Source organism: Mercenaria mercenaria, chromosome 4 (genome assembly GCF_021730395.1).
Source record: "Mercenaria mercenaria strain notata chromosome 4, MADL_Memer_1, whole genome shotgun sequence".
In the NCBI taxonomy this organism is placed as follows: domain Eukaryota; kingdom Metazoa; phylum Mollusca; class Bivalvia; order Venerida; family Veneridae; genus Mercenaria; species Mercenaria mercenaria.
Window position 1 is genome coordinate 66,747,519 of NC_069364.1, and position 16,580 is coordinate 66,764,098.

The 16,580-nt window shown below is 34.9% G+C and overlaps 1 protein-coding gene across 15 annotated transcripts in view; it reads right to left on the reverse strand.

The window, feature by feature from the left end:
• LOC123552940 (protein phosphatase 1 regulatory subunit 12C-like) overlaps positions 1–16,580 on the reverse strand; it is a 100,516-nt gene that overhangs the window by 33,113 nt on the left and 50,823 nt on the right. For 8 of the 15 annotated variants that reach the window (XM_053541573.1, XM_053541577.1, XM_053541580.1 and 5 more), the window contains 9 exons: positions 15,038–15,259; positions 13,898–13,980; positions 13,394–13,411; positions 7,519–7,818; positions 6,833–6,923; positions 4,420–4,740; positions 3,908–4,007; positions 1,929–2,123; positions 985–1,103 (listed from right to left, as the gene is read on the reverse strand). In XM_053541573.1, the coding sequence (XP_053397548.1) occupies positions 985–1,103; positions 1,929–2,123; positions 3,908–4,007; positions 4,420–4,740; positions 6,833–6,923; positions 7,519–7,818; positions 13,394–13,411; positions 13,898–13,980; positions 15,038–15,259 (1,449 nt within the window). The remainder of the gene's footprint in view (positions 1–984; positions 1,104–1,928; positions 2,124–3,907; positions 4,008–4,419; positions 4,741–6,832; positions 6,924–7,518; positions 7,819–13,393; positions 13,412–13,897; positions 13,981–15,037; positions 15,260–16,580) is intronic. The other 7 variants (XM_053541578.1, XM_053541572.1, XM_053541581.1 and 4 more) reach the window with 7 other exon arrangements.

Genomic DNA, 16,580 nt, shown 5'->3' on the forward strand with positions numbered 1-16,580 from the left:
TTACCAATAACTTTGTAGAAACACTTAAAACAAGAGTTGTCCGTAAGACAGCGTGCTCGACTTTTCTCTGTGCTTGACTCTGAATTAGAGCTTTCCCAGTAAAAACTTTATAAAACTTTAACCAAAAAATCTAAGCTAAACAGGGTAATAACTCTGTCAAAATTCAAATCAGAGTTATGGGGTTTATTTCTCCTGGTGTAGACCTTGATAGCAAATAATTATTTTAAGTTTCAAGTCAATAGCTTTGATAGTAACAGAGATATTTGACATTATCAAAAACTTCAACCAAAGATTCTAAGTTAAAAATGGGCATAACTTTGTCAAAATTCAAATCAGAGTTATGGGGATTATTTCTCCTCATGTAGACTTTGATAGTAAATAATTATTTTAAGTTTCAAGTCAATAGTTTTGATAGTAACAGAGATATTTGACTTTATCAAAAACTTTAATCAAACATTCTAAGTTAAAAAGGGGCATAACTCTGTCAAAATTCAAATCAGAGTTATGGGGATTGTTTCTCCTGGTGCAGACTTGATAGTAAATAACTATTTGAAGTTTCAAGTCAATAGCTTTGATAGTACCAGAGATATCTGATTTTATCAAAAACTTTAACCAAAAATTCTAAGTTAAAAAGGGGCCTAACTTTGCCAAAATTCAAATCAGAGTTATGAGAATTGTTTCTCCTGGTGTAGACTTTGATAGTAAATAATATTTCAAGTTTCAAGTCAATAGCTTTGATAGTAGCAGAGATATCTGACTTTATAAAAAACTTTAACCAACGGCGACACCAATGCCGGGGCAAGTGCAATAGCTCTACTTTTTCTTCGAAAAATCCAGCTAAAAATCTAGTTATAAACTGTCTCCTTTTCACTATGATTAAGTATGAACACATTTCATTATGAACTACACAATGTATATTTCAGTAGAATTCATGCCTCACATAAATTTTCTATTCAGATTACTAAAAATATGATTGAAACTTACTTCTGGAGTATAATTAGCAATGCCCGTGGACCTTCGTTCTCTCCGCATTCTACGACTGCGTATTGCCGCTGACTCTGGCCGTTTATCATCCTTGTCTCCCTTATCCTCTTTATTTGTTTCTACATAATCAAAACAAATTAAGGAATATGAAAGCAAAACAAAACTGACAGTTAAAATGACTTTACTTCAAGGAATAAAGAAAAAGTTTTTTTCTTTGTTTATTTCCTATTATTCTATATGAAAATAACCAACTGACAAACTGATGCAGAATGCTTCATGTTTCTAACATTTTCACATCAAATCATGTGAATTTCAAATCTATGAACGGCATAGTGCTTCCTCAAATAGAAGACTCGTTTATTTATTACACACTCGCACATCTGTGAATCGTTCTCCAATACATGTTTGTTTTCTTAGATATAAAGTAGTGCAGGCATACATGTAGTTCAGGCAATGTGGCATCTTTTCAAACTTTAATGGTGGAGTAAGACCCAAGGTGCCCTTCTATGCACTAATTCAGGAATGGGTGTGCAATCTACTAGTAGGTAGAACCACTGTCCTCTCGTAAGCCAGACGAGTCTCTCTAACAAGGCCTAAACCCACAGAAATGTGGGACAAGTAATTATAAGTGTCAGAAATCTTAACCACTTCACCCCATCCATTACAAGTGAAAGTTTGTCTCTTTATGAATTTATGTACAATACAACTTTCATAAAGAGACCTCCTAAGGGAAGGGAATGGTATCACTCTCTTAATACAATTTGTTCTTTAACAACAAAAAAACGAGCTGAAGAAGTGGCCTTTTAATGCAAGTGGCTTTTTAATAGCTGTGGTCTCTCCAGCAAGTTTGACTGTATTATTTTAAACATTTACTGCAGAAGATTTTCTAACAATACTTCAAGTGTATTATAACTAAAACAGATACAATTTAAGACTGTTCTCACCTTTTTCTTTCTCTTTTTCTCTATCGCGACGTAATTCAATTCGACTACTATCATCTTCTGCAGATCGTAATCTATCAGTTCGTAAAGATGTTGACCTAGTTAAATTAACACTTCCACCTAGACTAGTATTTCCTATATCTGCTACTGATAAGGCATTTCGTTCAGTACGATCTGAACGATTTCGAGGTACATATGCTGAAACAGAAAAGAAATCAATAAGTGGATTTTCGAAACAATTTTTCATACTATAACTCCAGTTGATAAACAAAGTAACTAGGACTGAAGAATTTTGTTATGTTTATTTATCCCTTTTTCAAAGTGTCTAAGAATTGCATTTTGCAGCAAAAAGGACAGTTCCATATATTTACTCCTTGCAACAGTATGAAACTAGAGCTATCACTAAAGGTGATGAATGTACCCCCCGCATGCACTGACACAGTACATTGCAATTTGATGCACACAAGATTACATAATTATGTGGACTGTATGTATATAGACTGTATGTATACAGTATAGTAACAAAAAACAAAGTCTCATAACTATGCAGAATATTTATCTAAAAGAATGTAACATGCACCATGCACAACTAGGGTTGGTACTGATCACTTGTGTAAAGTTTCATTAAATTGTGAGTAAGGGTTTGGTAGATTAGGCACGCACAAGATTGCATATGCAGACTGTATGTACATAGTATGTTAACAAGAAACAAAGACCCATAACTCTGCAAATTTTGTCGCTGAAAGAACCTAACATGCCCCATGCACAACTGGGGTTGGTACTGATCACTTGTGTGAAGTTTCATTAAATTGTGTCAAGGGGATGAGGAGAGATGGTGCGCACAAGATTGTGTCTATGTATATAGTTTAGTAACAAAAAAACAAAGTCCCATAACTCTGCAAATTTTTTTTTCTGAAAGAACCTAACATGCCCCATGCACAACTACTGTTGTTACTGATCACTTGTGTGAAGTTTCATTAAATTGTGTCAAGGGGATGAGGAGAGATGGTGCGCACAAGATTGTGTCTATGTATATAGTTTAGTAACAAAAAAACAAAGTCCCATAAATCTGCAAATTTTTTTTTCTAAAAGAACCTAACATGCCCCATGCACAACTACTGTTGGTACTGATCACTTGTGTGAAGTTTCATTAAATTGTGTCAAGGGGATGAGGAGAGATGGTGCGCACAAGATTGTGTCTATGTATATAGTATAGTAACAAAAAAAACAAAAGTCCCATAACTCTGCAAATTTTTTTTCTGAAAGAACCTAACATGCCCCATGCACAACTACTGTTGGTACTGATCACTTGTGTGAAGTTTCATTAAATTCTGTCAAGGGGATAAGGAGAGATGGTGCACACAAGATTGCGTCTACTGACAGACCGACAGACGGCCTGACGGACAGACAGACAGACAACCTGAAACCAGTATACACCCCCTTACAACTTTGTTGTCGGGGGGTACAATAAATACTTGAGTCACTATGACTTGTAAAGCAGCATTACATTTAAACTTGACTGGACATGACCTCAAAGTATCAAAATCCTTAATGAATGGTAGAAGTAATCAGGTATACAATCCCAGTTTAAATCATGAGCCTGAAAACTGTTAGCACAGCTTGAAATATCTTTATATAATACATTTATGATGGCAAATTTAGGCATTCATGACCGGATATCAAGATGTCCTGAAAAATCCATGCCCTGGACATGTTCTGTGGATATGCAACAGGAAAAGAATCGTTATTCCTCTTAACTTTGCCCTTGATGAATGCCTGGCATATTCTTATCAAGTAAAATTAGGAGTGACAAATATGACCAGAATGACAATACCAATGGCTGACATCACTTTTCCAAGACTGATAAATCCTAGTTGGACAAACTGAATGATGGACAAAATCATTATTTTATCCTCCCTTGATGTAAAAAATAAACTTTACTCCAAACAACTGTACAACTAAACTATATTTCAAAAACTTACTTGAATCTGTGGAATAGAAGCTACTAGAAGGAGCACTACTGGTAAGATCTCTATCTGCCCGGGACCGTCGAAAACTACTGCTTCTGGTTGCTGTATCATCCTGTAATAGATAAAGTAGTGCAGTGAAACCCTGCTCACTTAAGCAATGATGGCTTCAGCATTAGGACTGACTCCAGTTATTCAAAAGGTCCTTAGCCATTCTTTTATTTATTATTTTTGGATCTATTGAAACCCTGGTTAACTTGAGCATATGGAGCCTACGCCAATCCTGACCACTGTAAATGGGGAGAAAATGATGAATAAATATGTGCTTGCTAAAAATTAGAAATCATATCCAAACATAGATCATAAATAATGGCTACAGATTATAGTTCAAACATATCTTTCGTATCAGCAAAATTTGTTTCACCTTCGCGAATGTACTTTTCCAAATCCTTCCTATTCAAAATATCCTCTTTTTGAAGACCTTCTATGCATCTAAATGAAACCAAATCAAAAAGTCAGCCACTTACATCTTTTTTATTCCCTTCTATATCTCTTGAACGACGCCATGAAGATAAAGAAGAACTATCTGAATCCAAAGCGGAATTAGTCCGTCGTAAATTACTAGTAACGTCAGCAGACAATCTGCTACTAACGTCTCTATCACTAGATATAGCGTCTTTATTTACAGAGTCAGTAGTATCCTGAGATTTTCTATCATCACTAGAACTTTTGCTACGATCCGCAGCTGATGTTGTTGTGGCAGCAGATGATGATGTTGCACTTGGATCAATTGGTTCAGACTTTCGTAACACTTCATTTGCTTGCTGAACTTCTTCAAGAGTGACACCCTAAGGAAATAGTAACAAGAGGACCATGATGGTCCTGAATCGCTCACCTGTCCCAACATGACCCAGTTTTGAACTGAGTATGACGTCGTTTTTTTTCTATTATTTGACATAGTGACCTAGTTTTTGAGCTCATGTGACCCAGTTTTGAACCTGACCTAGATATCATCAAGATGAACATTCAGACCAACTTTCATACAGATCCCATGAAAAATATGGCCTCTAGAGAGGTCACAAGGTTTTTTCATTATTTGACATACTGACCTAGTTATTGATGGCACGTGACCCAGTTTCAAACTTGACTAGATATCATCAAGATGAACATCTGACCAATTTTCATGAAGATCCATTCAAAAGTATGGCCTCTAGAGGGTCACAAGCTTTTTCTATTTTAGACCTAAGACCTAGTTTTTGACCGCAGCTGACCCAGTTTCGAAATTGGTCTAGATATCATCAAGATGAACATTCAGACCAACTTTCATACAGATCCCATGAAAAATATGGCCTCTAGAGAGGTCACAAGGTTTTTCTATTATTTGACCTACTGACCTAGTTTTTGACAGCACATGACCCAGTTTCAAACTTGACCTAGATATCATCAAGGTGAACATTCTGACCAATTTCATGAAGATCTTGTGAAAAATATGGCCTCTAGAGAGGTCACAAGGTTTTTCTATTTTTAGACCTACTGACCTAGTTTTTAACCACAGTTTGACCCAGTTTCGAACTTGGCCTAGATATCATCAAGATGAACATTCAGACCAACCTTCATATAGTTCCATGAAAAACATGGCTTCTAGAGAGGTCACAAGGTCTTTTATTATTGACTACTGACCTAGTTATTGATGGCACGTGACCCAGTTTCAAACTTGACCTAGATATCATCAAGGTGAACATTCTGACTAATTTTCATGAAGATGCATTCAAAAGTATGACCTCTAGAGAGGTCACAAGGTTTTTCTATTTTTAGACCTAATGACCTAGTTTTTGACCGCAGCTGATCCAGTTTCGAACTTGACCTAGATATCATCAAGATGAACATTCAGACCAACTTTCATACAGATCCATGAAAAATATGGCCTCTAGAGAAGTCACAAGGTTTTTCTATTATTTGACCTACTGACCTAGTTTTTGAAGGCACGTGACCCAGTTTCGAACTTGACTAGATATAATCAAGGTGAACATTCTGACCAATTTTCATGAAGATCTTGTGAAAAATATGGCCTCTAGAGAGGTCACAAGGTTTTTCTATTTTTAGACCTACTGACCTAGTTTTTGACCGCACGTGACCCAGTTTCGAACTTGACCTAGATATCATCAAGATGAACATTCTGACCAATTTTCATGAAGATCCCATGAAAAATGTGACCTCTAGAGAGGTCACAAGCAAAAGTTTACGCACGGACGGACGCACGGACGGACGGACGGACGGACGACGGACGCTGCACGATCACAAAAGCTCACACTGTCACTTTGTGACATGTGAGCTAAAAACGATACAGTTCACCATCTTTCTAGAAACTTTATGTACAAACACTTATTTGAGCCGTGCCATGAGAAAACCAACATAGTGGGTTTGCGACCAGCATGGATCCAGACCAGCCTGCGCATCCGCGCAGTCTGGTCAGGATCCTTGCTGGTCGCTTTCAAAGCCTTTTACAATTAGAGAAACCGTTAGCGAACAGCATGGATCCTGACCAGACTGCGCGGATGCGCAGGCTGGTCTGGATCCTTGCTGGTCGCATACCCACTATGTTGGTTTTCTCATGGCATGGCTCATTTGATGGTGTAAAGAATACACTATTTTTGGTATACTGACAATAGTTTTCTACACCTGAAATTGACAAAATATTCAGTAAGGGCAGTATATATTTTTATTTTGCTGGAAAGTGGACAGCAAAGAGGGCAATATGGCACATATACATGTATATACCTAAAGGCATCATAATTAGAAATTTCTCTTAATCCAAAATTAACAAATTTTCCCTTAATGTATTCAGAAAAACACAATGTTGTGAAAACACCCTCAATGTACTCAGAATCTCCTAATTTCAGGTCAGATTCCAAATCAAATATACATGATTAAATCACTTACTTGAGTTGACCGTCTGGTTTCCCTGGCACGTTTGGCTCGTACTTTTCTCAACATCTCAGTTTCCTCATCTCTCTTTGGGGGTTCATATGACCTAGATGACAGAAAGGAATGTTTCGTTTCATTTGTACACTTTCGAAAACTATATGCTTCTTGGTTTAGTTAAAAGTGTGCTTAAAAAACATGTCATGCTCTAGATCAAACAAGTTTTGTTAGAAAACTTTGCAAACAAATATCAACAGAGGCACAAAAATCGATTGTTAGAAAATGTTTTGTTATGATGATGAAATGAATGTTGTATAAATGATTTGATGAAAAATGCCCGCTTGAATGCAATAAAACAGCGCAAGTTAAAGTCAGAACTTATTTTTACCATCAACACTCCCTGAAATCCAAAAAAATCTTTTTAAAAACGTAGACAAATGTTGGAAAACACAATCATGTTCAAATTTTATAGACTGATTTAACTTTAATCAAGTATGAGCTCCTAACTAAAGCTAGACTTTTTTCTGAATAAATACACCTGTCATTATACGAAAAATTATCCTGTAAAGAAAGCAGGTTACTTGAGCTTTACATACAAAGGTCTGAAGTTAGATAGTAAGAGAAAACGCAAGCAGTTTAAGCTTAATGCCAAGTTTATGAAGTCGCATGAAGAATAATATGAATGGATGAAAATGATAACTTACTTCCGATAATGAGTAAATGATGAGGTTGGGGTAGTGATAGTTGTTGAACTAGATGTTGTCGAGATAGTGGACGCCGTTGTGACTGTAGACGACGTTACAGGCAGTGATGTTGGTGCTGATATTCTATTATTCGCAACATTTTCCTTATTGCCCGTTTCTTTATCCGATTTTTCCCGCTCTTTTCGTTCATTTTCAAGCTGTTGCCGACGGTAATAGGGGACGTATGAGGATTGATAGGATGTTGTGGAGTTTAGACCGGAGCCAGCAGAGTAGCGATATGGGTTGGTTAGACCCTGTGACCTGAAAGTATGAAGGTGAAGGTCATGCAACATGCAGACGATTAGTAGGTCAAAAAGGTCAAACTCTCCAGCCATGCTAGAGATTATGAAGCAAACTATAAAATAAAACAATGTTTTACTAAAGTTAAAATAATTTGTGACAGACACTCCTCAGAGATAAACAGATTACTGCATTACATGTTTCACATATCCCTTCTAACGAAAAGAAATACTGACATTGAAAGAGTCTTACCCACACATTTTAGGCGAAAATTAATTTCTCTCAAAAATCCATAAAAAGTGAGTATTCTGAAAGTGACTAATGGTACAAACTCGTTGACATAAAATTTTTGCAAGGTATTCTTATAAATAATATTGTGCAAAAGGTAGTAAACCATTCCTATGCTTTTAAAATAATGCAGAAAATTTACATTCTTTTATTTTCACCCACTTTATCATATATTCCATGCCAAACTTTGTCGAAATGAACCTGTTGAAAAATTTCACCCAAACTGTAGGCAAGTAGCTTTGAAATGTACAAAATACCCAACCAAACAAAAAAATCTTTTGCATCTTAAAAAAGCTTCTTCACTAAATAGTAAGAATTTGAAATGAAAGGACATATTAAATTTGTAAAGTTTGTTTTCAAAGGCTTATCAGTTAAACCAATTTGTAATATTTCATATATATTCTAAATCTGCTTCATTTTAAGAATAAGATATTTTAGATGATCATAAAGCACATTTGTTTGTTTGTTTTCAATACTAAAATTAAACAGAAGAGCACTGATTATGAGAGACTGTGTCAAGGTCACATTAAAGAATGATTAAAGGGTAAGGCAACGTTGTTGGTATGTTAATTTTGTCAGCTGGAATTTTTTAAAAAATTTAAAGAAGTGAAAGAATTTTCAAAATCGGAGTAAAAAATGAGAAAGTTATGAGCAATTAAATTTTTTGTCAAATTGGTGGCCATTTTGTTTCCATGGCAACAAAAAAACAAAATGGCGTATTTATTAATTTTTAGATACACATTTAAACTGTATTTACTTATTTCTTTAAACTAATTTCTCTATTTTTTCCAGCTGTAATGAAAGAAATTATCATGTTTTACACATTACACTAAAGAAACATATGAAAATCTATTTATTTAAGAGGATATTTGGTAAATAAAGAATTCAGCAGTGTGTAAATGACGTCATAAACACTAAAATGACTGCCTCCATGATTAGCCATTTTCTATAATTTCAAACTGCCATATCTTTTTCAATAGTGGTTCGATTTTAAAAATTCTTTCAGCGTTATGAAAGGCTTGAGGATGGCTTTCGTATAAAAGTAATTTAGTGTCAGGCTTTCCTTACCCTTTAAAAAGGGATATACTGTAAGTATGAACTGATAATGTGTATTTTGTCAAAATACAAAGCTTTATGAAAATCAAGAATTTTCGCTTAATCTGAAAAGCAGATACAGGGGTGTGGAAATCCCAATATTTTTCACTTGTCCACGGACAAATGAGACTTAAAAATCTACTTGTCCGCAGTCAAAACTTACTTGCCCGGATTTTCAACATTTTAGCATGCAAATTATTCTTTATTCTGGACAATAATCTACAAGTAGTAACAAAAGCGAACATAACAAAGTGTAATACTGTAGCTGTTTCAAAAAATAAGCTTTCGACACTTTAGCTTGTGTTCGTCCGTGAGGCCGTCGAACATTCAACAGAAATACCTAAAGACTGTTCATCATGCCATGTGAACCCATGTGAGAAAGCATGACACTTTCTGACTTTTAGAAAAACAAACATGAAACTTCCTGGCTCGTACTAGCAAGCTCTTTGTGCTTTGACTATTAACTTCAATTTTTGTTGGCAGACGAAGTTGTAACCGTTGAACAAATTTGTCCAAAACATTGTGATAATTGTTTACGTTTCCTGTTTCTATTCGACGTGTTACCGTGTGCAAAAATCACGCGAGATCATGACAGGGAACCAATCAGAACGCAGAGAAAGAGCTGCTAAATTTAGACACAGTTTTCCCAAAACTGGAGAAATCGAGAGGCCCTTGGCGGGTGCAACATCCGTTTCATACATCAAATTCTGTTATAAACTCCATAAATTTGAAGTACTGTTCAGCGTTCCTAAATTATTCTTTCCTTTTTTCATTTCAAACCAGAAAATTTGTGCTTGTCCGCGGACAAATGGAATGCGAAAATTTACTTGTCCGCAGTCAAAAAGTCCCGAGTCGGACAAGTCGGACATAGGAATTCCACACCCCTGAGATACCAAAACTAATACATGAAAAGCAAGAATTCTCAACAAATATTCAAAGATGGGAAAGACTAGCGTGTTTTGGTGATACATAAATATATACACAAAGTTCATATAATATTAAAAAATTTAAGAAAACAAATATATGAAGACATAATCATGGAATTTGTTTAAGAAAATGTAGCCCATAATTAAGATAAGAGAAAGAAAGAAGAACATGTATAGAATAGTTTGGTTGGACAGGAGCCTGAAAATAGACAGAAAACAAAGAAACAAGAACACAAATTGCAACAAACGTAAATAGTATCTATTCTCTTTTCTGTCACTTTTCTACCTTCCCCACATATATATATCATACATTTACAATTGCTTGTGATCATTACTTGTAATCATTTGACCAAAATATTGTATCTAATACATAAAACATACAGTAAAGTATAAAACCTAGCAAAGAAAGCTAGAACAGCCACTTCTAGAAATTTGCTGCTGTCAATGTATGTAAACTCTTACAACAGTTTAATACTATAAATAAGGTCATTAGTTGGCAATATCAAAAGAAGGTACCTGACTTAAAAGGCAACACTCCAGTGATTGAATGATTTCTCATAAAAGCCTTTAACTGTTTCCTAGTTTTCTTTTAGAATAGTTTGAATATTGTTCACTTGTATTGCACTAAATGTCTTGAAAAAAGTTTTAAGAATCCTTGAAAATGTTTTCATGTTGTGTCATTTTTTTACTGCTAATCATACACTTACGTGATTTCTTTGTAAAACACATACTGTATGCCTACCATGATTGCCTGTTGGAGGTATCTGTGCATGCAACTTTCAGCTTCAAGTATGCTGTGACCTTGACCTTTGACCTTTTGAGCCCACAATCATAAACAGTCAGGATGTAAATGCTGATGACCATAGGCCAAAGCAATCTTGACCATTTTAAGTCACAATATCAATATGAACTTGACCTTCGACCTCCTGGCTCTAAAACTACTAATGACTAGACAATAAGGTAATGAAGTTTGTAATCATTCTTCAGCTACTGATAACTAAACATTTTAACTCAAAATCACTGACCTTGACTTTTGACCTTCTTAACCCAAAAGCAATAGGGGTCGTCTAGTGACCATACAATCATCCTATCCAGTTTGACCAATTAGAATCCATTTTCCCTCTCTAGGTTACTTTGACCTTGACCCTTGACTTACTTAACCCAAAAGCAAACATTCTAGTGTTATTGATCAGAAACAGTATTCAGTCTGAAAGCCACTGTAACATAAAAGCAATAGAGCTCATTTATTGTCAACAGGCAATCATGAAGTTTAACCACTACAGGCCATAGCATTTCCTATCTACTAATTGGAAACTTAAGCGTCTAAAACCAACATGAGCAAAACAATATACTCTCTCTTCTTCAAAAGGAGACATAAACAAGTGTCATGTATTGCAACCATATGGTATAATTTACTTCAAAAAGTTTAAGTTACTTTGTTTGTGTTTTCAGTAATGTAACAAAGATCAGTTAACCAATATTTCAGAGTCAGTACTGACTTGTTCTCATCTTCCACGAATGAATCAAAGGTGATAAATGCACGACATTGAACAAATGGTCTTCTTTCAAATTTTCATGTCCAACATTCAACTTACCCCTGTGATCATACTTGACCTCTTGATTTAAAGTCCTGAGCAAAACCTACGAAACTAACCTTGCTCATTTGTTTCAATATAGACTTATGACAATGCCCTACAATCAACCTATACCATCTGTATGTAATATCCCGCAAAGCAAAGAACATAAGCAGTGAATGTAAGCAAGGAACTGATAAAACAAGGGGAAAATGTTTGTTGGTTTAAAGACCCTCAAAGGCCAAGGTTGAAAGGGGTTCAAAGCACAAATGAGTTAAGCTGTAAGTTGTGCTGATAAACTGAACTTTTCTATAAGTAACTAGTTACATAACCAAATATGTAAAAGGAATGGATCCCTGCCACAAACTTCCTTGATACAAACAAGAAAGAAATTAAGACAACCTTCAAAGCAGCATAAGACTTTTCTATTCATCGATTCCTGGCAAATCTTTTGAAGAAAATGACTGGTTTTCAACAGTAAATGTTCCCCAACTTTAGCTCCTGAACACAAGTAAGTATTTAGATGTCCCACACTTCAAAGTAATGGATTCCTTCTCTCCATTTAAACAGAGTTGAAGCATAAATGCCATGGATTTAATGGAGCATTTCATCCTGATAATCGGAACTAAGATTTGGGACAGTATTCTAAAGTCTTTCTATCAGAGATATTTGGATACTTGTCTCTTATTTGAGGGTTTATAGACTCATAATGCATTTGTACATACTGTGGCTGCCACATTTTTTTCTATAAACAAAAAATATGTCCATTTTATGTTAAATCCTATTTTCCATTATTATTTTCTCAGGTAATTAACTAATTAACATAGACAACAATATCATTAAATCTGTTGTCTCTTATTACCTCCCTTTATGACTAACTGTGCAAATTCATGTATAATATTCAAACAAGCAATGTTCTAATGAAATAATTATGCATAGCATTTATTTTGATATCTGCTTTGTACTTCACATAGAATTTAAAGGTTTATGCAACTTTAATTTATCTAGCAGCAGAAAGTTAATGTAATGAGCTTTCCTTGATTTTGCACAAATAGTCAAATACTGACTTGTAACTTTCACACGAGTTGTGAAGGATGACTGAATTTATCAAACAGACATAAGGAATTTCTCCTTGCACAAGGATCAAACCAGCAACATTTTGTTCCATGTGTGCTACCTACTGAGCTAAATGGGCAGAACCCTACATACAATTTCAACAAGAACTGATATTTTTTCCTATGTCATAGCAAGAAATATAGCAATGACTAAAGCCAAGCTTTCTTGATCAGCTACAGGCATATCACAGAATAAATGTTGCCTTTATATCTCTTCATTCAAAAGCTAGCAACTATATCCTATTTCTTCAATTCCCATCTGTTCAGGATCCATCAATAAAACTTTAAATCAACCTTGCCAATTTTACCATTAAACAGATCCATTACTAGATCTAATCTTCAAAGCAGATCATGCTCTTTTCTGCCCCAAAGTTCCATCCTTTCCCCCTGCCTCTTTTTCTTGCTTTACATAACCTTCTCTAACACTTTTCTAATTTTTTCCTGTCCACTCATACTTTAAGAAATGACCAGACTTCTTTACCAAAGCATATAGGAACCATTAAAAGCTTAGGGTATGAAATGTCAAGCCAACAAGATGGAATACATCTGGATACAGTATCAACAGTAAACAGTACATCTAACTTTAAAATACACAAACCTTCTCCAGCGTTGAAGTCTATATTACATAAAATATATCCACGGTTACAAGTTAAGAAATGAGTTGCTTACTTTTATTACACTTGTTAATTATTATTTAGAACTGATGTAAATCTCAGGAAAACTTTATGACCTGCAAGTCTTAATTTCACCTTAATGGAATTTCTAAAAATTGAAAACAAGTCATCTTTCAATTTACTTTTTACTTAATTAATATAATTAATTTACTTTTAAATGCCGTTCCCATCCTCAGCACTTTTAAAATTCATTATACTTTTTTAATAACTAAAAGGTATTACAATTTAACTAACTGGTGCCAAATATGCACAATATATACCTTGAATCTAAACTGACATCTTAAAGACAAATTTCTTCCAAATTAGGATAAATATCAAACATATGATCATCTTGATTACAACTACATATGGGCAGGAAGTTCTATGATAAATGTTAGTATGTGTTTGTTAGTTATACAGTAACCATAGAGACAAAAAAATTTACCCACCTTTCACTCACACTAGAGTTATTGTGATCGGCTGTCGAAAATGAGGATGAACTGAGATAGGGTCGTCTGGTCACTGGTTTATCCTGTAATGAACATTCGTTACTGCATGAGAATAAACATACAGGGACAAATAACAGCTTTAGAAAAGAAAACCAAAAATCAATGTTTTCATATGGTATAAAAACTATCAAATGAAATAAAAACTACCATATCACAATTAAATGAAAATACACCATAGCAAGAGCTGCTTTTAAAACACTTATGTCCCCCTATGCTGACATGGGTGTGTAATTTTGCCTATTGTGACTGTGAAATTTGACCTACTGACCCTTTAATTGGGGTTATCTAATGACCAAAGGCAATCATCCTATGTAGTTTCACATCTGTAGGCTAAAGTGTTCTCCAGTTATTGCTAAAAAAACATTTTCAGTTGGAAGGTCAGTGCAACCTAGACCTTTGACCTACTGACCCCAAAACAATAGGGGTCATCTACTGACTACAGGCTATCAATGTTTGAAGTTTGTAGACTGTAGACCAAAAGCAGCAGAAACAATTTTCAGTCTGAAAGGTCATTGTGACCTTGACCTTTGATCCTATGAACAAGGGCACCAAAGTCTATAAATTTTTCGTAGGTTTCATTCATCCAGTTTGAAGCTTGATAGCAACTACATGTTCTTTAATTATTTCTTCTCACATTAAAATCAAAGTACTTTTGAAAGAGTACTGAAGGCTGTTTTTGGACACATTTAATTACATAAGTTGTGCAATGTGCAAAAGCTTGGAAATAACTCAAAGGAAAATTGCAAGTAATATTTTGTAAGTAACATTTAATAAATGCAATAAAATTCTGGCACTTACAAAATGGTCAATTAAATGTTTGGAATTGTTTCTTTCTGCACTAAAACTGTACTTTATCCAAAACTGGTTGACAAAATAGTAACTTAATGATTTAGTTTTGTCTACCAGAATTTTATAACACTAACTTTGGGAGAACTGGTTAACAATGAAGCAATTAGTTGTGTTAACTAATAAACTGGGTCAAACTGCAACAGTACATAAACTGCGAACATGAACTTTGTTAGAAAGTGCTTCTCAAAACTGAAACCGAAGTCCGATGACTCTTCTTCCAGATAAACTTACGTTCTTTTCATTTTTCTTATTTTCATCCTCCTCGCCAATTCTGGGACTTGATGCTGAGCGAGGTAAATTTTTATCCTCCTCGACTGGTTTGTTAACCGAGGAATCATGTGGAACCATGCTCGTACTACCAGTTTTCCGGAGACCGAGTCGCCATGACGGAATCTCATTCTCGCCCTTATTGTCGTCTTTCAACAATTTCGTATTAATGGAAATCTTTGGTACCTGAACATCAAACATGCAGAAAACATCAGCAAACAAGCCAGCACTCACAAAGAAAACAATTCAAACAAAGTTCAACTATAACTGCGACCTGTAATGACGACTCCATGAAGCTCAACAGAAACTGATTCTATGAGGCTCTACAGTAAACTTTTGTGATACAAATGAACAGCACTTTCGTAAATTTCATCTACCATTCTGTTCCCATTATGTCTTCCTAGATGACATTACAGTACAATAAAACAAGCAAAAACAAATTTAAGGTACAGGGATCATCCTACAAGGCGATTTGAGCGATATCTTCGCTTTAAAGTTGGCCTCTTTGCCTAATCATCGCCTCCGGGCGAAATCCGAATCGCCGAGTTTTTCAGCGAGTTATTATCTGTTTACTTAAAGTTGTAAAACTTGATGCATATTCTAGATTAAATTATCGATAAATCCATAGTCAACCCCGCCTACTTGCCTGTCAAACTTCAGCCAATCGTCGCGTTAATATCCTACAGTGTCAATCAATAATATTGTCAGCCGCCGCCATTTTGAAAATTGTCAATCGGCGTGTAAAAAGCCGATAAACTTAACGAGAACATGATCTTATACAACTTTGTATATTATTCTTTCATTTTATTAAAGATTACTTCAAAAATAATTCCAATTACCATGATTACGGCCAATTTCTGTAAATGAATTGCTCGGGTACTGTGGATAAAAAATGATTTCGCGGACGTCAGAACTGCCATACAAAAAATTGTAAAAAGATCGCCATTTTCTACGAGTTTGGTATCATTTTCGAAAAAAAATTAATAAATAAATAAATTAAATGTATAAATCTGAACAAGTTGACGCAAAAATCAGGCATTATAAAAGCACAAGAATGGAAACATGAATGAAAATTTTCACTGCGTTTTGATGGCGCACCTGATAAATTTACAAGTTTCTGACATGTAAATTTCGGATAAAAATTGAAAGGCGACTTTTTCATAGCTAAGTTTTGATTTATTTAGAAATTCATGAAAATGATAATGCAAAAATCAGTTTCCTTAAATAATTACTGTTTATAAGTTACAGCTAGACCCATAGAAAGTGGATATATTAGGCAGGAAACTGAATGCTATGCTGATTCTTCTCCTTAAATTCCTCAACTTCTCCCTAAATTTTCCCTAAAATTTTGACCTAGGATGATCCCTGAGGTATCACCAAAATCAAGACTCTTTGCATCACGATAGAGAGGACAGGGCAATTTTGTTTTCTTGGATCCAGAACAATCAAAGATGTGTTAACTACTGTCCTAATTTCACCCTGTGCAGCAGATCTGCAATTATTCTCT